This window comes from Polistes fuscatus, unplaced genomic scaffold (genome assembly GCF_010416935.1).
Source record: "Polistes fuscatus isolate 324 unplaced genomic scaffold, CU_Pfus_HIC Scaffold1, whole genome shotgun sequence".
NCBI lineage: Eukaryota > Metazoa > Arthropoda > Insecta > Hymenoptera > Vespidae > Polistes > Polistes fuscatus.
In genome coordinates this window covers 14,090,884-14,114,888 of record NW_025112997.1, presented here as the reverse complement: position 1 = coordinate 14,114,888, position 24,005 = coordinate 14,090,884, and the positions used below count along the sequence as shown (strand labels likewise).

General features: G+C 38.3%; 1 protein-coding gene across 3 annotated transcripts in view; it reads left to right on the top strand.

Moving 5' to 3' along the window:
- Positions 1-24,005, top strand: part of LOC122517462 (3-phosphoinositide-dependent protein kinase 1) — a 197,401-nt gene that overhangs the window by 61,448 nt on the left and 111,948 nt on the right. For 2 of the 3 annotated variants that reach the window (XM_043635868.1, XM_043635862.1), the window contains one exon: positions 1,467-1,505. In XM_043635868.1, coding sequence (XP_043491803.1) covers positions 1,467-1,505 — 39 coding nt within the window. Of the gene's footprint in view, positions 1-1,466; positions 1,506-24,005 lie in introns of those variants that run through there. The other variant, XM_043635874.1, reaches the window with a different exon arrangement.

Sequence of the window (24,005 nt, the reverse complement as noted above, 5' to 3'; positions counted from 1 at the left end):
TGATTGTTATTCTTGGCAAGTAAGCGAACGACGTCTACTCGAGATGATGACGTCCTTCTCTATCTTTCTTTATCTCGTTCGAGCTTTACTTTTAATGAGAGCCACGTCCACGGCTTTCCACCGGAAAATGCCGTCCACCGCTTCGTCTCCTCTTTAACAATAAGAAGAATCCGTCTTTTCCGTACGCTTTTCGGGAAGGGAGGGATGGGCGGTAAAGATTTAATTAATGGACTTCCTACCAGATTTTGTGCATTCTCATAACGAACTTTGAACGCGAAGTTGACTGGACTCTAGCTCTATAGCACTATAATGAAACTGTGCTTGTCATTTTGTTGGCAAATTGTGCGGTCTCCTCTCTTCCTTCCCGTTTACCCATGCTCCCCTAATTCCGATTACGTTAACGAATGATTTTTCCCCCCTCACAATGAGTACCCTCAACCAATATTGTATTTAATATTACCTACATACATATATATAATAATATATGTATATTATAAATCTCTATACGAATAAGTAAATATGTATTTCTCGGAAAGCTGGGTGTCCTCGGAAATGGTGTCCGATAAGTACACGCATTACCACGTCCATTAAACGCGGCCGCAATTACTCCGGTCTACTTACTAAAATAAAATGATATTAACGAAATTCGATGTATCGGTGACTTGAAACAAACGACTAGGGGACTGCAAAATACGGCACTTAACTAACCATTAATTAATGTTAAGCGATTAAATAGAGTAAGTGTTTGATCGATGACGTCCATTAGTTATGCGTTATTGCTTCCATTAAAACGACACTGCTGTAGCTTATGCTTTCTCTCTCTCTCTCTCTCTCTTTAACTAAAATAATCTTCGAGGTCGAAGTACGCGGGACATACGCAATGTATAGTACGTACTATAATGAGCGAACGTTAATGCCGCAACTCAAGCTCTCCCCCTCCCTTCCATATTCTTACTCTCTTCCTCTCCGTTGTATATGCATACAAAAGTGCCACGTGCTTTTACAAAACGTGACTCCGAAGTTCATTAGCACCGCCACGCGCCAATAGCCTCAGGGCCGTTGCATGCCGGCGCCGTGGCCGCAGCCGCGGCCGTTTTAACGCTCCTTCTTCTCGCCTTTGCCTGCCTTCTCGTTCGAGGATACCTCGCACGCAAGATCATCCTTGTTGCTCGAAGGGAAACAAGAGTTTAATGGACTGACTGGATTGCTCGCCTTAGAAAGAATTCCTTACTTGACTGCTTTTATCGCTTGGAATGTCGTAACGTGGACTCTTTAAAGCCCTACCTACTTCTTTCATTCTTGTATTTCTTTCTTTTTCTTCTTCTTTTTCTTCTTCTTCTTCTTCTCCAAGCGAGGCAGCCTTCTTAAATAACGATGACGAGATAGTTTCCACGTAGATCAAATTAAACACTGACGCGATCTCATTCACCTTTAACGTCTAATTCAAATGTTTCCTTTGCTTACAGATCATAGAATGCACCGCTACAGATAGTTCCTCGATCAAGGTAAGAGTCCGTTCGACGTATCAATCATTGCTATAAATTTGATATACTATTTATCCTATATGCGTACGCTTATGTGCCGTTATACCAATATAATAATAATATATTGAAAATTAGAAATAGAATGAATGTTTGGATTGCGAAATATCCTAAAGGTCAAATAATAACAGTCGTTCAAAAATTTAGTCGACGTACGAAATTCTCGCGTTCTTTTTCACGTTAACCATACTGATATCATTGACAGTAAGAAGGTAAACGTTGTTGTCGTCTTCTTACTTCCTTCTTTTCTTCCTTTCTTTACCTCCTCTTCAATCTTTTCATCACTGGTAGTAGATAAGAGCACAGGTACTATCACCAGTACTACTATACCACCCTTTAGGACAGCTTCAATTACTGCTGGGACATTGCGCTCCTGCAAGCCGGCCTTGACGTAAAGTATGACGGAGTAATTTTAATTACGCGATGCACCAGCTCTGAATTGTTGCTACCGGGAGAAGAGAGGATACGGTAACGAAAGTAGTGTTGGTACCGATGTTGGTATACTAGTGTTGGTACTGGATGATGTTGGTAAGGTGGCCCACCTTCGAGCACATTGAACTAATTTACGTCGTTCGGGCGACACTTATTAAACCCAGGAATGCCGTCAGCCTTAATCCTCGCAGAATGCAGGATGAGCCCCTCGCGCGAAAAAGGAAGACGGTCGGAGGGAGGAGGAGGAGAAGGAGGAGGAAAGGTAGAGACGATAATCTCCGAGAGTGAATACGTATGCGATAATTCGAAAAAGCTTCTTCTCAGTTGACTCGAGTCTTTTCGTATCATTTCTTTGATCATCTTACGTACCCTCTCCTTTTTTTTATCTTTGTAATTTACTGTAAAATTTAACAATCCGTCCAATGGTTTAACCAATTCGGTACTAACGACGATAATTTGAAAACATTTTTGGAAGTTTTGTTATTATAAAGCAGATTGAATTATAATGACTTTCGACTAATAATTAATATTACGCGATATAATCTAATTAAAAATGCTACTTCTCCTGCGATAAAATGATCTTCAGTAATAAGAATAGCGACGAAAAAGTAATAAAATCGTATCGAAATGGTTAAATGTTAAAATAAGTCAAAGATTAAAGACTTTGAACTAATAAGATATGGTCTAGATTCCTTAACGTACATCTATCGGTTATCGAGAGAGTAATATTGCACGAGCCGGAAGTTGAGAGCAATTCCCATGTAAAATCAGTTGAACTGGATAGAAAGAGAGGATAGTAGAAGGATAAGGGAAGGAGAGAAGTTCCGTTATAATTACTCTCGTTCGAGCGTACCGAACAAGTTTCGTAACGAAGATGAAACAAAACGCCACGACGCGCGTTGCACGCGGTAATCATTGCATAATAATCAACAACGGGGAGAGATTTTAGCCCCGTCCCGTCCGTCGTTATCGTTCGAAATACAACGAGAGCTATCGTCAAGTTTTAATGAGCGTTAACCCTAAATTAATATAACGATCTCGCAAATCGTGACAGTGTCCGAGAGCAGCACGTGATGTTACGACGACGAAAGACAACGACGACGATGACAACGACGATTATGACAAAGACAACGAATATTATTCAATCATAATTGTGTGGATTAGCTTATACACAAACAGTCCGTATCTATGTGTCTAGTATGTGTGCGGATGCGTGATACCTAAACTTTAATTTTCGAAGATCAAGTTCATTTCAAGGGCATATTATTATACGTATCTTAATATATTTTTTCGATAAGTTACACGATGCACAATAAAAAAATGTAGTTCTGTGTCAAAAACCACCGATGACTTTGATAATTTGGAAAATAATGATCTTGGGAAAAATATATTATTACCAGATGTTGATCCTTTGACATTGTGCACATTACGTAAAAATTATTGTTTGCATCGCAATATTGTATCGTCATATCGTATAGAAAAGATTAATTTCTTTTTAATCATCTTTCGGAATTAATCTTATCAAGGATTGATTTTTTGTTTTCTAACGATAAAGAATTATTTCTTGATTTTATTTAAGATAAATCAATTATCAATCAAATCAAATTTTAATTAAGATAAAATATACAAATCAAACGAAATGTTCACATGTGTGTTTAAAAACTTTGAAGAGGTTAAGCATAATTGTTTTCGATTTAGGTCATTTGATTTTCCTTCTCTCTTTCTGTTTCTTTCTTTATTTGAAAATGAACAAATCGAAAAATTAGGCGAGAATAGATACCGCGAGGTTGTCAATTAATCACGCGACTGATGATTACAGTTATCAGCCGCTAATTAACGATTAATTAAAGAGATTCTCTTTTAGGCTCGTAGCATCATAATAATGGGACGGACCCAACGAATTGGTTACTAATTGCGACCAATTAGTAACGGATATTACATTCGTCGAGTTATCACTGCACTGTGTTTGAAAGTTCAGGTTTTTTTTTCTCTTCTTCTTTTTTTCTTTTTTTCTGTTTTTTATTACTACCGGTCACGACCGTCCGATCGATTGGGAAAACGCGTTAGAGGGGCAATCGATCTTTCACTCACAACCAATTTAAGAACGACTTTCTTTCACATTATTTTCATCAGTAATGTAAGTTCCCTACTTAGATAATTAGAACATACGATCATTTGCTACTGTAAAAATCCTATATGGCACAGTATTCATCAATCCATAAAAAAAACTTTCGCAAATTCCCTGATATTTCTAACGATCTACGTAAATATTTCATTGGAAAACAGAAGAAAAGAAAAGAAAAGAAAAGAAAAAAAAAGAAAACAAAAGGAAATAAAGTCAAATAAAAAGGATAATGTGAACGAAACATACTGTAGAACGAAACCATCTGGTACAGTATATACCATAGAGTAAGGAATATTTCAACGCTCGTTCGTTTCATCGTTCAAAACTTCATCGATGATAAACGAACGAGCGATTTTTGAGAAACATCGAACGTTGGACGGTCGGGAAACGACCTATTCCCTTGTATTTTCCATACAAGAATCCTTTTTCCATCCACCATCCAATTTCCTCTCCTCTTTGTCACAGTATGGACACCTCTCACGTGCATATCTCAACAAAAAAAATTGATACTCTTTACACGATGATCTACGTGTATGAATTTAACTTGGAACAAGTAATAAAATCACATTAATTTTCTCTTGAATTTCGAGAACTATATTCATTACTCTTATTCTTTGTTAAAAAAAAAGAAAAACACTAACGCAATTTCTATCTCGCATGTAACAACTGTTTTATATAACTCTGCAATAAACGAATTAATTACAAAACGAATAGTAAAGTACTTTTAATCATCGAACATGTAACTGGTTTCACGTCGTTACATCATGAAAGAAAAATGTAATAGTAAAATAAGGTAAAAAGGGAAAATAAAAAATTAGAGAAAATGAGCAGATCTTGCTTTGGTTCTTATTTCCGTAACTCGCGTGCAACGGAGTCGTGTAAATTGGACTGGCAGTGGCTTCGTCGTCGTCGTCGTCGTCGTCGTCGTTGTCGTCGTGGACGAGCCGTGTTGTCGGTTCTATTAATATGCCAGAAGCGTATGCTATAAATTCTATTTCAACTCACCCTCCTCGACCAAGCACCGGCAGCAGCCTTGAGAGGCAAGGACAATCGATCTCTACTACCCTCTAGTTCCCTTTCTTCATTCTCTATCTCTCTCTCTCTCTATATATATATATATATATATATATGTATGTATATATTTCTATTAGTCTCTTTATTTCTTTTTCTATCTGTCGTACATGTGCGCGCGCGTGCGCATATGAACTAGGGAGAGGTATAGCGCAAACGACTGCGGAAATGCATACTATGCTCGAACGCAACATCGAGTTACACGATACACGATTCGGCTTCTAAAATATTTACGTTTCATTCCAGGGAAATCCAATCGATGGTTCAGCCGCCATTGGCGAACGACGCCACGCGAATCAGTCGACTAAGTTTTAATCGGATCGCGCGATAGTACAGACCACTATCTGTTACTATATGCGATATATAATCATTTACGCACGATATTTTAAATAATTGTGTTCTCTTCCTATCTCTCTCTCTCTCTCCCTCTCTCGTTATTCTTTTTATTTTTGTTCGAAATTTATTCAAAACGAGCGATTCGAAATCGACGGGAATTTATTTACGTTAGTTTTATATTTTTGCTTCAATGTAATAATCCTTTATATATATATATATAGGATTATACGTTTTATTTTATTGTTTATATAATTTATGATTAACAAATTGATATTTTGTATGCTCAAAGAAATGACTGTGTCTTTTCTTTCGAATCCGCCCCGAGATCTGATTCACATGTTTTTCTTCTTTTTTTTTCTGTGCTACTAACTTAATACATGGCGTTTAAAAAATTGATATTAAAATGTGTATCGATGTGAAACAAATTATTAATAGATAAAATAAATAAAATTCGCGTCTGTCGAGAAACACGCGAAGCGTCGACAACCGATGGCTAGATGCGTCGGGCAAAGTGCGGCCGATACGCGTGCCTGCACGCATTACGTGCTAAACTCTTGGCAAAACATGCCTATTTATAGCGAATGTAGGTGGCAATGGCGTAAGCGACTACGAGAGAGAGAGAGAGAGGCTTTAATTAACAACATCGCGGTTTGCCTCCTCTGTTAAATACAGACATAAAACGATTTACGCGTAAACGTTTTAGCGACGATACGCATTTCTTGTCATATTGCTATCCTCCTACTATCATAATAAAATTACACAACCAACTAAATAATCTTCTTATAGATCTAGAACAATTAATTATTAGAATTATGAACGTTAAGTTCCGGTTGCTCTCTCAGAAATGAACAATTTGGTTGTTGAAATAAACTATCCTCGTCTATTCTGTTCACTCGTTGTTTCCTCTTTAACATTCGACGACATATACCGATCGATCGTTGCTAATCGGGAAGCAATCACATTAAAACTCGAACGTTATCGGAACGAGGCCGAAGGGTTGAGACTCCATTCGTGACACTTTGCTTTGTGGCGAAAGAGACCGAGATGAGAATAATCCACCGTGTAGATTGTTGAAGAGAGGAACAGAGAAAGAGAATCGATGAATCAAGTCGAAAGTTCGAATGAGAGTTGCATAGATTGCGCGAATGCGGTTGGATCGTTGCATTTGGAGTAATCAAAGTAGAACGTTAAACTCGTGATAGATTTCTACCGTAGAACCTCCTGTCTTCTCCTGTCCTTTTTTTTCTTTCCCCTCTCCCTATTGTAATCGGTTAAACGAATTGACAGCGTACAAATTACGTGGGCGTATTACCTAAAATAGATTCGAAACGAGAAAGGACCGTTTATTCGCGCATGAACGAATTCTTCTCTCTCTCTTTCTCTTTCTTTCTCTCTCACTCTCTCTCTCTCTCTCTCGACGCGCGCAAGCGAAATACCAAAGGAAAAGCTTGTTACGTAACGAACTACGCCATTTTATGTAATTCCTCAGTTCTACGCCTCTGCTATGCACGCACGCGCGCGCGCGCACACGCATCTCTTCGATAGCTCGACATAGTTGTGTTACTTCGAGCATACAAACACATCAACTTACGCATAAATACTAATCGTACCACAAACGTGAAATAAATAAGTACGTATGCGTATAGATAGATATATATGGATAAATAAGATAAACATTACGGGGGTCGGGGGAGGGGTGATTAAGGATTCGAGGGAGAATGGGTAAAAAAACAAGTTAAATTTATCTCGATCATAATGTAACGATTGTTATTTAATTTTAATCACAATAAAAAGAACAGAACAAGAAAATAGAATTAAAATAATAATAATAATAATCATAATAATAAAACAAAAAAATAAAAGAAGAAGAAGAAGAATAATAAAGAAACAGATAAACAAACGGATTCTTTCGTCGAACATCATCCGTACAATTTGTTCCGCGAAATGATTCGCGCTCACGTGGCCGGTCAATTCTTGGACAAAGATCTGCGCTGTTAGTCACGAGGCAAACCATTGTCACTTGGAGGAGTTAAGAATGGAGGAGTAGCGAAGGAAGGAGAAAGACGGATGTCGCGATTAGGGCGCTGCTCGCGAAGATTCTCCAATTGATCATTCTCTTCGCGACGCTTCTCGCTTGCTATAACGTCTCATCTCGAGATAGTACTAGAGAGAGAGAGAGAGAGAGAGAGAGAGAAAAGAGAAGTGAAGAGAAGAGAAGAGAAGAGAAGAGAGTGCGCGCTGACGTCGATGATAAAAAGAATGAGGAGGGATAAAAGCGAATAGGCTAGCACGTCCTGGCACTAACACCGTCTGCTTCTGGCTCTTCTTATCTGTTTCCTGGCGCCACGACACCCCCTGAAAACAGAATCAATTTTGATCGTCGATTAGGAGGATCGTTTCCTTCTGTCATTTACGTCATCGAAATATACACCCTCTTGATCTCTCTCTCTCTCTTTCTCTCTCTTACTTTCTTTCTTTTACTACAGTGATGATGACGATATGTATAATTTTTCCAAATCGTTAGTATATCGGAATTCAATCTATGTTACAACCTACGCGTAAATTTATATCTAAACGTTACGCTCTCGAAATTCCAAGCAATTAATGGTGGAAGATGGAGACACGATATAATCCGTCTTCGTTGAAGAGAATGAGAGAAGGAAAGAGAGAGAGAGAGAGAGAGAGGAAATATACACGGATATACTTGATTACCATTATATGTTGTAGGCCGTTTCGACGCGACACGGAAGTCACGTGATAACGTCCATTCGCTTTACTTTTCACCGGCAGTTTGTTTATCGCATGGACGAGAGGGTGTTTTCTTTCTCTCTTTCTAACTTACTTATGTTAGATCGAAAACCTACCGAGAGGAGGATGCCGAGTACTTCTCTCTACTCTATCTTTTTCTCTCTATTTGCGAAAAATAAATGACCTCGCGTGTTTTAAGAAATAGGTACCTTTTTCCTTCTTCGAATAACGGCGTATCTTTTCCTATCTTCTTTCTTTATCATACTCCCCCCTTTTTTCTCTTTTTTTCTTTGTTTTTATTTTATTTTATTTAATTCTACGTTTACTTTCCCTTACCCTACTTTTTTTTCTTTTCTTTTCTTTTCTTTTTTCTCCTTCCTTCTTCTTTTGCGTGCTGTTGAATTTATGTCAATGTTTTTGTTAAACTTTTTCTATCTTATAAATACTGGAAACCTCTTCCTCCTTCTTTACTTGCATGAAGCAAGGAGAACTTGGATATATAGGAAAAGAAGAGAAAGTATGGGGGGTTAAATAAAGATTAGGAAAGAAAAAAGAAAGGAAGGAAGGAAATAGCGACAAATGCGTATTCATTAATAGTGCGTGTCTCTCGTGACGCACGATAAATGCAAATTTTGGAGGGAAGCGAGCATGAAAGCGACGACGGTACCACGTGGCGCCGGACGGAAGAAAGGGCCCGAAACATACGCTATCCTTTCTCAAGGGACACGCAATGTCGATGTGTCACCTCAGCAAAGTATCGTTACCATTGAATATTAAACATCTTTCAAATTTATTTTTCAATGGATCTAACTAAAACATTCATTTAAATACACATAGTCAAGGGACTATAGCCACGTTGGATTTTTAGTTTCGTGTCAGGTCACTAAAGTCGAGCAACGAGGGCATGGTTAGTAAAATGGATGGGATTATCTGTTCGGAAAAATAAAAATCGTATACTGTCGACTCCAAAGAGGTAGTGAAAATACGTGATTTCTTTGATAATATTGGATAAATGTATAAAAAATGTTCGTAGATAAATGAACTCGAACTCGTAATAGGGGATATATAACAAGACCACTAATTAAATATCCATAAATAATACATCAATAACATTAGAATATTTGGAGCAATCGTCGAGCCATGACATTTATCGTTCTTACCAACGCGCACCAAAGCCGGTATAGAGTTTGCACGTATCTGGTGGTGAAATGGAAACAGGACCGTAGGTGTCTGGTTACCAAGTCGACGACATAACCTCATTAATCTCCCTTTCCAACTCCCGTCTCACCTCGAGGAACCTCCCCTTTTTCCCTCTGCTTACCGTTTATACGCGCTCGAGAGTCTCGACACGTTCTTCCTTCTCTCTCTCTGTCTCTTTCTCTTTCTCTTTCTCTTTCTCTTTCTCTTCGTTGAACTAAAAGACGGTGTTATAGCGACTGAAACTCGCTCGCTTCGACGTGGCACGAGCCAAGACGTGGTAGAAATAGTTCGCCATCCGTAAAACGATTTAAGTGTTATTCCAAATGTCCCTTCTTCTTTTCCCACTTTTTCTTCTTCTTCTTCTTTCTTTCTTCCTTTTAGTTCCCCTTTCGTGGTCGAGACTCCTTTTCATTGTAATTCCATCTCATCTCCGCTAGAAACTCGTCGATGCGATAAACGCGCTTCTTTACGATCCGTTTCCCTTATTTTCTCCTTAGTTTTTTTTCTTCCACCACTATTGCCAAGTTATGACACTATGAGAACGCTTTAGTATTTTCTGTCAGAGCAAAAACCTTCCCCTCTTGACAAAAAACGATCGTTTCTTATTTGTTTACTTTGCTATGGTTATTATTATTATTATTATTATATTATTATTATTATTATTATTATTATTATTATTATTATTATTATTATTCGGTTTTGAAATTATCATCATCGAGGATTAAAAAGAAAGGTAAAATAAATTTTGGCGACGTTTTAATCTACCTCGCGAATACGATTAATCATTATTTGGTCCATGTAACGGCAGCCTTCTCTCACAGCCATGTAATTGCGAAATTGAATGGTCTCGTTCAAGAAAGCTATATCAACGCCGTATTTGGTTGAACATTGTAACGCACTTGGTACTTCCAGAGTGTCTGGCTTCTTAGGTTCCTTTGGTAAACCAGGTCAAGGTGATTAAATGTTCTCAACGACAACGTCAACGACAACGACAACGAAAACGACGACGACAATGACGATGATGAGGACGAGGACGATAGGAATCATGAAAAAAAAGTCGGAGACAAATGCGACTAAGATAATAGTTGCAATGCTAGAATGTGAATACACACGCGACAGATGGAAGGAACACCGTTGACGTTCTGAAATAACAACGTTTCTCATTTGTACAAGCAAGGGAAACACATTTGCGTAATACGCCAGTACTGGGAAAGCAGAGCTTTAACCCCAACACCACCGAATAAATCCAACTCAAAGGTGTGTAACTGGATGAAGAAAAAAAGAAAAAATAGAAAGAGAGAGAGAGAGAGAGAGAGAGGGAGGGAGGAAGAGAGAAAGATGCTTTGAGATTTTTTGAAAATTACAACACGATGCGACATGGTGCAATCTTCTAATAGGATAACTACATATGTTGTAGGCGCATCGTTTTTCTTTTTAGACGACATTTGCCAAAGAGCAAATGCACTAGCGCGCATACCTTCCCACGTGTCAAAGAAATTCGATTCAATGGAAATTGTGGTAGATGGTGGAACGTTGAAATTCGTCGCGTGTACTTACTACAGGAACGCGGCGACGACGATGTTGGGAAGGCGTAAGGAAAAGAAAAGAGAAAAGAAGCGAAATGGAGAATAGAGAGTGACATGAATGAAGCTAATGCGAACTGCGTAGAGGAAAAGAGAGAAAGAAGGGGAGGGAGGGAGAGAGAGAGAGAGAGAGAGAGAGAGAGAGAAGAATTTTCTGTCGTGTCCGGTATCGTACGTGCGTGCGAGCACGACTGCGTTTGCTAGTTTACGCGAGAGTGAGAGAGAACATTGATGATGACCTATTCGATAAGGAACGAGCTGGAATAATAACGTCGTTGACCGTTGCACTTACAAACCCAGAGATGGCGAGTTACGTTTCTGTCTAACACATTTCTCTACGCATAATAATAAACTCATGTTAAATAAAACGAATATTAATCGACGTTAAACGTTAACATCTCGGTCTTCGATATTTGTTAATTTTTGTTTTCTTAGGATTCGTCAACGAGTCGTTTTTCTTATGAAATATACAAATAATTGATCGTTTGGCTATTATTTGCGAGAATTCGTTAAATAAATTTGTTCTTCTTAGTATTTATTCGTCGATGAATCTTTTTAAATTTGTTTCAAAGAAACAAAAAGGAAAGAAAGAAAAAAGGAGAATTAATAATCCGTTGTGATTATTCGCAAGAATATTTGTTGAGTATTTCAAGGAGCACGTTGTTGCCAGCACCGTGGTAAATTTTTATCGGGAAGCGATAAATCTTTTAATCGGACGAATGGCGAATTAGTTTTGGCAAAGAATAAGTTGAAAGTAATCGCGAATGCATGTGCACGGACTTCCCGTTTCCGTCGACGTATGAATAAGAAGATGAAGAAAAAGATGAAGGGGACAAGGAGGAGAATAAAAAAATAAGAAGGGACAAAGTCAAACGTTTCTTGACTCGTGTAGAAACGGAAGTCGAACAGCTCGGACAACTTCGGGATCGTCCGTTAAACGCGATTCCTTCGCGATTCATAGGCGGCACTTCCGGTTTCCGGCTCGTTAGACAATCCAGGATCGTGCATCGTTCGTTATCCTCGACGTGTCTCCCCCTTTTCTTCCTCCCACTCTCGAGATTCTTTTTTAAACCTCGGTTTAAAACGGTATGGTGCGCGACTTGTTGCTGAAAATTTATGGCATACCATTCCCTACTACAATTTCTAATCCTCGCGAATATTCCAATAAAAATGTCTTATACGTTTATTTTAATTAATTTATTTTCTTTTTTTTTTCGAATAATTATTTATCCTCAATATTGAGGGAAAATCCAGTTTTCAGTATCATTACGAACAAAACATGGTCGGTGAAAGTAAACGTGAACGCTTTACATAACTTTAAAAAAATAAAAGAAAGAAAGCCCGAGTAATCGATGAATATTCTCTCACCTATCTCGTTCTCGCCATGACTTTTCCAAAACATTTTCTACCAGATATTTTGACATATTTTCTTTTTTTTCAGATTTTTCTAGTCAATCCGTATCCTTTTAAAGATATCGAAAGAAAATGTCAATTTTCTGTTAGACTTTTTCTCGAAGTTATAATTGCAAGCGATCGGTGTGTTATTTCGTCCGATATCTCACTTTCTCTCTCCTGTTCCACTCTTATTCTTATAAATGGAAGGAGGAAGGTTTCGACTGGAGTCTGAACCGTAAGGGTACTGTTCATGGTAGGCCGCAATCTTTGAGAATAAAACTCTCGAGCGATCACCGATCAAGGAGAATATCTCAGTCTCGAATCAGGATTTCTTCGGAATCCTTATCGCCATTCATCTCCACCCATGTTCTGCCTCTCTTTCATTCACTCTCTCTCTTTTTCTCTCTCTTTCTCTCTCTCTGTCTCTCTTTCTGTCTATCTATCTTTCTTTTTCTTCTCTCGTCTGGACCTTTTGAAAAGCAGGATACTCGTGGTATCACGGTCCATCTTCATTCACCGATACACTCGACACACAATTTTCGTTCTTCTTTCGTTGGTTCGTTTTTGGACGGTTCGTTGTTCGACGAGGTAAAAGTTTGTGCGACGATACCCATCCCCTCAGAGTCGGCTCTTTGATTTTCCTTGTACTATTCTCCAAGCATTTTGTTAAAATACATCTATGCATTAACATAGAAAAAGCAGATTCATCTCTCTAGATTTGAAATATTTCTACGATGCGAGCAGGTATGTTTAGGAATGTTGTTTACCTGTTACGAACATTCTTCGAGATGATTTTTATATTTTATGGTGTTTGAAGAACCTAACTTTATCCAACAGTCATCTCTTATTCGAATGCTTGAATTTACCTATGCTGGACGAATTATCGCGTAGGTTTCGTGTTCAAAATAATGATCGTCTTTATCTAACTTATTGTCAACAAATGATCTTCATAGTTTCAACTCGGATCATCGTATTATCGACGTTCGTTTCATCCTAAGTCCGATCGATAGAGAGAGAGAGAGAGAGAGAGAGAGAGGAGGAATGAGATCCCTTGATTTCCAACAAAATAATGGCCCATTCACGGTGATGCAGCGTCGGTGACCCCTCCGTATCGCATCCCTGCGATTTCGATCTGAATTGAATCAACGAATCCTGCTACCTCCAGAGAGCCGCCACCCTTCCTGTCGAGGGAAAACTTTTTTTTCTTTTCTTCTCTCATTTCTTCTCAGTCTATGGTTAGATAGATCTTCGGCATTTGGAATGGGGAATAGAGACTGGATAATATAAAACATTCAGATACCACAGAATTCGTGATTGTAATCCTGCAAAAACGAACTTACTCACGTTTACAAAGTTTAATCTGATATCAAGCCAGAGAAGAACAATTGTTTAATATCTCTATTCTGAAATTTTTTGTTCGTTCAATCGATCATCAATCAATTTATCGAGAACAAAAATGATGTTCCTTCATCGAAAATAATTCTAGTGTATAAAAAAAAGAAAAGAAGAAAAAATAAATTATAGTATCTTAGTGTTGAGATAATAGTCACTATATCGTATAGTTCGATAACGATAGTACATAATAATACAGAGAGTATAATACATAATCATAAATATGAAAGAAAGAGAGAGAAATATCTTCGTGGAGAGATTCTTGGCTGAATATATAGGTATATTATTCCTAGCAAACGGTCGACTATGCCGGTGGGCATGTTTTCGCGTTTAATAGTGCCGCCATCGTCGGGCTCTTTGAAATCAGGTTCAAATCCGTTAAAAAGGTAGGCCCCTGTAAGGGCCTGTTCACGGAACGAGACTCCTTTCATCTCTGTCTGTCTGTCTTCTTTCTCTCTTTCTCTTTCTCATCCTTTTATCTCTCCTTCTTTGGATCCCTAATTGAAACATTGCCCGAACCCAGTGGGGTCCGGTGTGAACCAACCTGTTCCAGGAATCGAAGAGAGAAGAAAAAAGAATTCTGGCCTCAGACAGGCCAACCTCTCTCTTTCTCTCTCTCTCTCTCTCGTTGGTTTTTACCGGTCGTATTTTTTCTCTCTCTTTTGCCTGCTCAAGGGAAAAGAGATTCGGCTATCGGTAGGTCCGAGAATAACGATGAAGAGAAAGAGAAGGTAGGATGGTGGTAAAAAGGAACTGGAAGAAAGAAAAGAAATAACTTATGGTCAGGAATGCGACGCACCACACACAGCGATATGCTTTAGGCTCTCGTAAAGCTCCATTCACAACGTTCACGTTCGAGTTTCATAAATTTAGCGAATCAAAACGTACAAGTAAATACAATCAAAGAGAAGGATTTCATAATTTTATGTAATGTTGCGCATCATCTCGTGTTACTAACATACTGATCGCAACCTTGTTCCGCGTGGTGGAAGGTGGATATCAATGTTAGAGAATCGACTAGTATAAACTCGACGTGAGTCATCAAATCGAATATAGCATGAGTTAGTTTTGCAACCGGTACTACGTAAAGCTTTACGAAGTAGCAACGAGATATCGTGTACGTTGTTGCCGAGTTGTTCGTAACGTTACGAGATTATTTCTACGCAAGAGACGACGATCAAATTAGCGATTATTCTACTCATATCGCTAAAATAAAGGTGAAACTTTAAATCGGAAAAAGAAAATAAGAAAAAATTTGCATGTTTTTTTTCTCTCTCTCTCTCATTCTTTCTTGTTCTCATTTATTTTCCTTCTTTATATCTCTCCTTCTCGTTTGCAATATTGTATTCCGGAATCGTAATTGGCATCTCAAATCGGATTTGTTACGGGCGCGAGTCATTGCACCGTACGTGACCTGAATTTTCGCATAACGACGTCGTCGTCGTCGTCGTCGTCGTCGTCGTCGTCGTCGTCGTCGTCGTCGTCGTCGTTCTCATCCTCGTCTTCGTTTTCGTCGTCATCGTTGTCGTTTGAAACAATGCTTTCAAAACTCGCGCAAAGGAGAGAAATAGTCTCTCGCATATTTACGAAGAAAGATAGAGATAAAGATAAATAGAGAAAGAAAGAAAAAGAGAAAGATAGAGAGAGAGAAAATCAATACCAAAGATCAGAGATGAGAGTGTTGTACCTAATAACACGGCAATCGCATAATCTCGCAAGTTCCACGTAGCCGGGAGGTCCTATTAACGAAGCAACGCACAAAGTAGTCCTAAATCCTACAAAATACCAGGCGAATCATATTTCGCCGGTTGTTAGGCATAAGAGGAATGAAAAAAGATAGGTATATTCCTCTACCTATCCCGAGCCGATTTTCGAATTATAAATTCGCCAGGAAAGAACCGGTATCGGTTTTCACGCTCTTTGATATTGAGAACGTACCATATAAGAGGTACTACCTCCTATATGCTTAGGGTTCGTCCGACAGGAGTAAGAGAAAGAGAAGGAGAACTCTGCCGGACAGAAGTGGGCGCCAGGCCGACAAACAAGAACCACAACGGCGGCCGCCTACATCCGTCTCGCGGTGCAGCATTCCTTACTGTTTTTCCACCATCGAGATGAATTCCACCCACACGCGAGCACTACTCTCTCATACGTACGCTCGCGTGTACCTTTTTACAGTCATGGAGAAAGGAAAAAGAAGAGAGAGAGAGAGAGAGTTTTCGCGGAATCTCGTTTACGAGCTGGCTCGCTTGATGAACTCTTATTTATTTTCGGATCAGGTTTCAGCACTGCAATGTTTCTCTCTTTCTCTCTCTCTTCTCTATATCCTCACCCCTCTCCCTCTCTCTCCCTCCCTCTCTCTCTCTTTCTCTCTCTCTCTCCCTCTCTCTCTCTCTCTTACACTATTTTTCTCTTTGTCGGTGATGATGGTAAACCCAGTAAGAGGGTAAAGCAAGTAGACGACCGGATCCGGGCAAGCGTTCGTTCGCCTCTCGGTTACTACTCGAATGCAAGGAGACGGAACTTTGAAGAGTTTTTGGCGCGACTCGAGCTTAGGAAGTGTCATCATCGAGCACAGGAAGGCTCTCGCAAATTCCTACCGAGTTTAGGATTTAGTCTATCCCTCTCCTCTTATCGAGTTTCCTAAGAAACGAAGGTATTCTCGTTCGAAATAGAATACCCGTATTTTTGTTCTTTTTTCTTTCTTTCTTTCCTTTTCCAAAACCGAGAATAGAAAAAAAAGAAAAACTATTTATATTATTTTTATATAATATTATTTCAATTTTCGATACACAATATACGTATTAAGACAGATCTGAGAACCTCTGTGGGTGGTGATAGAAAAAAAAGAAGATAAGAAAAATATTAACGAAAAAAGAAGATGATGGAGAAGAAGAAGAAGAAAAAATGATCCCAGCATTGTTCGTACTTCCTTATTATGAATGTCCGGTAGTAGTCGACGACGGGATGACGAGTGGAGCCACGGACGCTTTTGTGCGTCACTTTATGTCGCGCGATCGACGTACTCGAATAGAGAGCAAGCGTGTGGATATGACCACGAAGCAACCCAGACGCGACGGAGAATGCATTGCTGACCCCTTCCTCCTCCTCCACCTCCTCCTCCTCCTTTCACCATTGCCAATCTCCCTCCTCCCCCCGGAAAACGCCCCCGCACCCACTGCTGCCTTTCTAAAGTGGTAAAAATTCGCGAACGCCTTTTCCCACGCGATCGCGATTCGCGCCGACGACGCCCACACGGAAGTTGGGTCCCGATTGGGACCGGTCAAGAGTATCGAATGTCCGTTCTCGAGAGAGAATGTACTATGTTTCACTGATTATCGCCGGATAAATATTTACGGAAATTGGGGAAGTAATATTTCGATAAGAGAGAACAACCGCACCACCCAAATCTTTTCTTTTTTTTTTCTTCTCAACGTGTTTTATCCGACAAACTCACGGTTTCCTTTTTTATTGCTACGCTTAATTTATTTTTACCTATTCGTATTCTTTTGACACACCCAACAACGTAATTCCGTTGGCCTCATCCTAAATCTAAAATACAATCGCGTGTTTTATTGTATTTCTCTCTCTCTCTCTCTCTCTTCTCTCTTTTGCACGGATAGCGCGCGCGCGCGCACGAGTACACGCTTTATTGCGAGATACTCTGACGCGGTTTGATTACCCGTTCGTAGAGATTGTATTAAGAGATATTCAAATCGGCGTGCACGCGTACGCTATTCCCGCGTCGTTGGTCTAAGTCTTTGAGTTGCTAACACGGAATCGTGGGAGCATCCTGAGGGCATCTTTCTTGAATTTAGAATTTTTCACGGACTTTCCCACAAAATTCTTCTCCTTGCCGTAGTAGTTCTCCGTTTGTCTCTCTCTCTCTCTTTCTCTCTCTCTCTCTCTCTCTCTCTCTCTCTCTGTTTCTATCTATTTATTTATCTATCTATCTATCTATCTATCTATCTATGTATCTATCTCACTCTCCCTCTCCTGTTACCGGCTCGTGAATCGCGACAATGCCGCTGCCGGAAATTGACGTTTCCATTGCGTAATAGCGAACTTCCGCTTCCCCGCGAGAAATGACTTCGTCCGGTTTGTCACTTTTCTACAACGTACTCTAAAAACCTGAATCGTGTTTGAAGATAGGACGATTGTTAAACTTCCGATCGATCGATTAGAACGAATAACACTTGTAAAGAGTGGTGATTATCTCGTTTGGTCGTCACAAGTAGCGTTGTTGCTGATGATTCCAAGAAAAACGAAAGTAATAAATATTCAGAGTATATTATATTTGAGAATACCAAATGCAAATTTTCTATAGAAATTGGAATAAATTATCAATAAATGCAAACTTTGGCAATAATTCGATTTCGAGGAATTGTGATTTAGCTGTGAAAATATAATAATATAAAAAAAAAAAACAATCTACACCGAAAGGGATAATAAGTAGAGTTATATTCGACTCGTTTGGTGGAAGAAAAATACATTGTTACCGATAATTAAATACTTGAATCCTTGTATAAACGGCAACGATGTTCCCGTAACGTAAACTCGCGCGATCTCACGCGATGAAACACGTCTACCGGAAGTCCTCGTGCTAAGCGGATCGTCGAATCGTTCGCACGAGTTTAAGTCAAACGTTAAGTCCCCCTCGGCACCGTTCTACTACGCTTCTATTATTTATGAGAACGTGACTTTTCTCGTCTAGGTCGAGAATTATTCATTGATTCATTCGAAAAATAAATAATAATAATAATAATAATAATAATAATAATAATAATAATAAATAAATAAATTTAAAGTTAACGAATTTTATGTTGCAAAATTTGCACTTCGGTTAGTCACATTTAGCAAGAAAGACTCATTTCGACTGACATAACTCTATCACTATTCTATTATTTATGAAAACGTGACTTTTCTCGTCTAGGTCGAGAATTATTTATCAAAATATTTTTTAAATTTGACTTATATTATATAACAAGACTTGAATTACGAATAAGTCGGATTTAGCAAGACTAACTTTAAGTCATAATTTTTTCTTCCGTAAAAGAAGATAATATCTTTTTATTTATAGAAAGGGCAACATTGCGGCGCCCTTTTGGTTAGCGCGTGCTACGAGTGTCCGCGCGTGCGCGCGCGTGCTCGCGTCAGGACTGTCAGCGCGTGTCCTCGACACTCCGCACCGACATAGCTATTTATCATGTCACGTCATTCCCATGGAATGACATGTCGTACCACCAAGCTCTACCATAAAACCGCATCGTTTGATATATATGTGTGTGTGTGTGTGTGTGTGTGTGTGTGTGTGTGTGTGTGTGTGTGTGTGAGCGTTGACTAGTGCGAGTGTACATGTCGTCCCGCTCACCGCTACGATGAGCCTCGTAAATTTCGGAAAAGAAATTCACGAAATGCAAAGCCGAGATTCTTCGATTTCAAACTCGGGAATAAATTTATCGATGATCCTTGTAACATATCTACCACCGAGAAATTTTTATTCGTAATATTTGTCAACATTTTCTTTTCCCTTACGAGAAATATTCGAGACGTCGAAAAAATCGAACTTAACTGAAAAAAGAAAGAATGAAAGAAAAAAAGAAAAGACTTTGAGTCAACGAGTCACCATAAATCTTCGTTCGCGTTAATCATTTTAAATCTAACCCTACGAAAATCATTACGTTTGGTATAACGCGAATTTGATTTTTATTCGATCGCGAATGAAACGCCTGAAAGTAAATTTTTTTCCTTTCTTTTTCATTTCAATTTTCATCTTCTTTTTACTCCCACGTTAACGATTTCGTTTTAAAACAACTAACATAATCATTCATCATTATATAATTACGTGCTAGTACGATCGTACGAGGATCGTCCAAGGATTTTCCTATTTCATGCCTCTTTTGAGGTATCGTAAAATGCGTGTTAAGCTGATCCGAAGGCTGAAACGAAGGCACCGTCGACCTTCGCTGTATGAAAGATCGTAATAATTCGCGGTGATTTAATGGAAGTAAAAAGAAAAAAGGAAGGAAATCGCGTCCGGTAGGAATAATTTACTCGTTAAAACCTTTAAAACGTTCTTGCGTGAAATAGACCGTACGTATTTCCAGGTAAATCGTTAGTAAATACTTACAACTCGCACATACATACATACATACATACATACATACATACATACATACATACATACATATATACATAGATACTTACGTAGTAAATATTATTTGTGAATATAAGCGCGTGTAGATTTATATAGATGTATTGATATCATAGTAGAAAAGAAGGAAGGTGGGGAATATGCGTGCGCGTGTTTCTCTCTCTCACTCACTCACTCACTCACTAACTCACTCACCATGTGGGTAGCGAGCCGTGGCCCATTGATAGCCCGCAGACCATTCATGGATCCGCGGATCGTGAGAGGAAGTCAACGTCGACGCGTGCTTTCGCGTATAGCACGCCAACGTGTGCGGGCATGTGTAGGTGACTCGCACAATGTAGTTGTGTGCGCGACCTTATTTGCACTCTACGATGCGTTTTCGCGCAAAAACACTTTTTCATCTTTCTGATAAACTTTCATACCCAAAAACCCTTGGTCGTACAATATCGATATATCATCGTAACGATATTACTTGTCCAACCCGAATTTTCCTTATATTTCATTCGTCAATTTTAACCCTTTCGTTAAGACGACCGACTGCAATCATTTTACATAAAATGCAATTAATATACGGCGAGCGGTTATAGTCATTTTACTTGGGATACCATATATTTGCGATATTAGCCTACGTATATATAAATGTATTCAAGAATATTATACGCATGGTCATAAAAATTTTGTATTTTAATCTAAAAAAAATTTTGTCTTTTTAGTGTTTCTAGAATATTATCTAATAATTTATTTTCATAATTAAAACTTTAATTTAAAAATCAATATCATTCTACCATAGCTAGACCCACGGTGTCGATGTAGGGTTAAGTATAGTTTATTCATGCTAAGCTTATACCTATATACCTAATAACATAATAACCTAATATTTAATATTTTTACATTTTTTGTATGTAGGACTTTTGTTTAGCATAGGTGATATTTTAATAATGATAGAGATAGGTCCGCACTCAATTCGTATCTTAGAACCATCGTCATAAGATCGATAGAGTAAAGAAAAACAAAAATGAGTTTTTTCTTTTCTTTTTTTTTCCAAGAAACACCATCAAAGTAACTCCGGTTTCAGTAAGGCGTAAATCGTTAAACGTGATGGTTAAGATTGAATAGGAAAGAAAAATTGATCGACGATTAACGTTACTAATTCCACTTTTCTTTGACAATAACAAAAGAGAAAAATCGAGTAATTTGAAAAGAATCGGACGTACTCTTAAGATATTCGAAGTTAAGAACATTCGTTTTCTCAATCGATTAATCGATTAAAATCGGTAATTAAAAGCGACTGGTGTTGTAGCAGTGCCGTGTTCCGGCAATACGGACAAGTATGCGAACGAGGGAAGGAGAAGAAGAAGAAGAAGAAGAAGAAGGAGAAGGCTGACGCGAAAGGATTCAAAGTTTCTCGATTGGAACCCGTCATGGTAGAGGGTCCTTTGAACACAAAGGATCCTTCGATTCGAAGGACTTGTCCTCCTCGAGAGAATGCAAAGGCGTATCGCAATACGCGGAAAAATAGTTTAGAAGAGGACGAAAGGAGTTCTCTTGATATATCGAAGAAAGAATAAGAGGAAAAATACGAAGAAAGAACCAAAGTCGATACGAATCCTCTACTTCGCTATCCGCTCTGAATATTCCCCGTTTCAAAGTCATAACGAGCGGAGGCGTGATATCCGTAAAGCCGTAAAATCGAATGACTCTCGGCTCAAGAACGCTTTCTTTCTCTTTCTTCCTCTCTTCTCGTTAGCATTTTTCACGTCTATAGCGAAAGCTCCCGCTTTTTTGTAGAGCCATCTCAAAGTCCTACGGTCTGTAATTTTCTTCCTTGAAAATATAATAGATCAAATTTCTTACATCTAGGTCCTCTAATTTTACAGATCGTTATTAGGCTTTTGGAATAGTTTCTATCAACGTCGATACAAAACATTTTTTTTTTTCTTTTTTCAAATATTTATCTAAACATTTTAATTTAACTCTTATATATATAATTTTATTTTATTCTCTTTATTTATCATTATAAAATACAAAATTCATCCCCCGATGATAATAACTCATTTAGATGCACCGTACCATATACACGATTTGTTCATTAAAAAATATTTATTCGCGTACTAGCTCAACTTTGAAATATTAATTTTGTAAACAAAATTTCATTAAATTCTAACTTCATTCATTTCAGATTGAAATAAATTATAAATTCTCAAATACATTTTTTCTTATTTTTCATAAACGTTTTCACACACATTTAAAAGACGAAAATCAATAGATACAATTATTCATGATTAAATGATCTACTTTGCGTGCACTCGAACGTATTACACGATCGTAAAAAAAGAAAGAAAAAAAAAAGAAAAAAGAATAGAATTCCAACGATGCGACATGCGGTTCGATCGAGCGAGAGCGTTCCCGCGTTAATTATGCGAGACATTACGAGGGCAGTTTCTTCTCTAAGGGAAAACGGAGGCGAAGAGCAGAGGGAAGGGGGATAAGATACTCGAATACATAGGGGGCATCAAGAAGCAAGCGGTCGACCTCCAGTCGAGCTTTAATTGTTCTTAATTACTTCTGCGCCAAGTTCCATCGGATTCAATCTGTCGTTTCTCGTCGTTCTAAGAATAACTTTAAGTTACGTTGGTTGGACATACGATCATTTTCGTTCGTTCGTTCGTTCAAGAAAAGAATAGAATAGAATAGAATAGAATAGAATAGAATAGAATAAAATAGAATAGAATAGAGTAGAATAGAGTAGAATAGAGTAGAACAGAATAGAATAGAATAGAAATAAAAATAGAATAGAATAGAATAATAAAAAAGGAAAGGATAGAAAAATAATACGTATAAAAATATACATACGTTGAGATACTTTTTAGTTATAAAATCGATCAATGATCGAAAAAGGTCAGACTCGAGACGTCAGGGAGTAAGAAAGACGCGCTTGTCCAAAAAAGCAGAGGCGTTGAGAACTGTGCGGTGTGCGTCATAGGGTGGAGGATGGCTATATAGGAGGAAGAGGAGGTGGAGACACGTACAATGTAGCACGCATGAGTCACTCATTCATGCCTGGCTCGAGCTGCCGACCGCGGGCGTCGTACGATTATGTAATACACCAGTCGGCTCACGCGGGTGTAAATGCGTCTTTCTCTCTCTCCCTCTCTCTCTTTCTCTCTTTCTCGCTTTTTTCCTCTCTTCCTGTCTCTCGTATACGCATACACGCGTCGATAAAAGAACACTCGGAAAAGAGAGAAAAAAAAGAGAGAGAGAGAGAGAGAGAGAGAAAGAGGAAGAGTAAAAAAAGATATATACACATGCATTTAAACACGTAATTCTCACGCTAAGAATACCAGCTTTATAATAAGAACCAATAACGAGTATAAACTTTATGAATCTCACCATCTTCATCAACACAATCACAAATTTTTTCAATAAATATTTTCTAATTATATACAAGATCATTGGAAGTAAGTATGTCAATGTACTTGTATTACGAATAAATTTGAACACTTTGGTGGTTAGAGGTGATTTTTATATCTGCGTAATGCGTATTTTCAACTAGGGACTGGATGACGCAAGAGTAATAAATAATTGTGATTTTAAAAATATTTATCTTTAAAATAAATAGCTATCGCGCGAGCGCATTAGGTTGAAAACCTCTGATAAGTTGGCTTTAAAAAAAGTATACATTATAATGTATAACAAAATAATCTATGATTTACCTTGAAATTTGTTAAAGAAAATATTATCGACTTTAAGAGTTACAGCAATTTTTCCTAACGTAATATCGGTTAAAACAAAAGTCGCGATATTCTCCTGATTCCACGAAAAGTTCTTCTCTCACCATTCACACCAACGCAATCGAAAGTTTTGGAAATAAATATTTTCCGATCATATAATTCAATATCATTCATCGAAGTAAGTAATTAAGTATCAATGTACTCGCATTACTATCGAAGGAATCTCGATGTTATTCAGGATCAATTGAACGAATTGAATTACTCGGAACGTAAAAATAAAACGCAGAAGGATGAACG